At 60.1% G+C, this 667-nt stretch overlaps 1 protein-coding gene across 1 annotated transcript in view; it reads left to right on the top strand.

The window, feature by feature from the left end:
* Positions 1-289: 289 nt before the first annotated feature.
* The window catches only part of ACA1_130420 (uncharacterized protein), a gene marked incomplete at both ends in the record, with an annotated part of 551 nt that continues 173 nt past the window's right edge, over positions 290-667 (top strand). The window contains 2 exons of the mRNA XM_004336812.1: positions 290-341; positions 405-667. The exon at positions 405-667 is cut by the window's right edge and continues 47 nt beyond it. Coding sequence (XP_004336860.1) covers positions 290-341; positions 405-667 — 315 coding nt within the window. The remainder of the gene's footprint in view (positions 342-404) is intronic.

The following is a 667-nucleotide window of genomic DNA, read 5'->3' on the forward strand; positions in this document are numbered from 1 at the left end:
CCTTCCCGCCTCCACCGACGGACCACCTCGACGCTGGTCGGCAGCCAACCGCGAGGCCAGCAGCGACGTACCCGCTCGCAGCAGAGCAAAACTCGCGCCAAAATTTGTGTTGGATTCAATCTAACACATAATCTGAGTCTGCAACGCATCTGATCGAATGGAGGTTGCGCAAGAGTTGATGCATTCGCCCCTTTACCTGCTCTCTCCTGAAGCCTCCCTCGACGCAACTAGAAAGCAAATCCCCAGCCCCAATCTGACAGATTACTACGCGGCACCGTGGAGGACGTGGATGGGAGCTGTCGCGCCTGACCTACATGCCCACAAGCTCCAAAAGCTGACACGTGCGTTCCCTTCTTCCTTTGCTTGCCATCATTTCGCACATCTGCTGATGCTTTGTTTGGTAGTGGCTGGCAGCTTCACTGCTGTGGTAGCCGACCTCCGGACTAAGACAGAGAACGAGGTCAATACCCTCAAGGCTGCCGCCAAGGAGGAGGCCAAGACCCTCAAGGCTGACATCGCCGCGCTCACCACGGCCAGAGCTGCCGCCGAGGAGGAGGCCAAGACCCTCACCACGGCCAGAGCTGCTGCCGCGGAGGAGGCCAAGGCCCTCAAGGCTGACATCGCCGCGCTCACCACGGCCAGAGCTGCCGCCGAGGAGGAGGCCAAG

Source organism: Acanthamoeba castellanii, assembly GCF_000313135.1.
Source record: "Acanthamoeba castellanii str. Neff unplaced genomic scaffold scf7180000084698, whole genome shotgun sequence".
In the NCBI taxonomy this organism is placed as follows: Eukaryota; Discosea; order Longamoebia; family Acanthamoebidae; genus Acanthamoeba; species Acanthamoeba castellanii.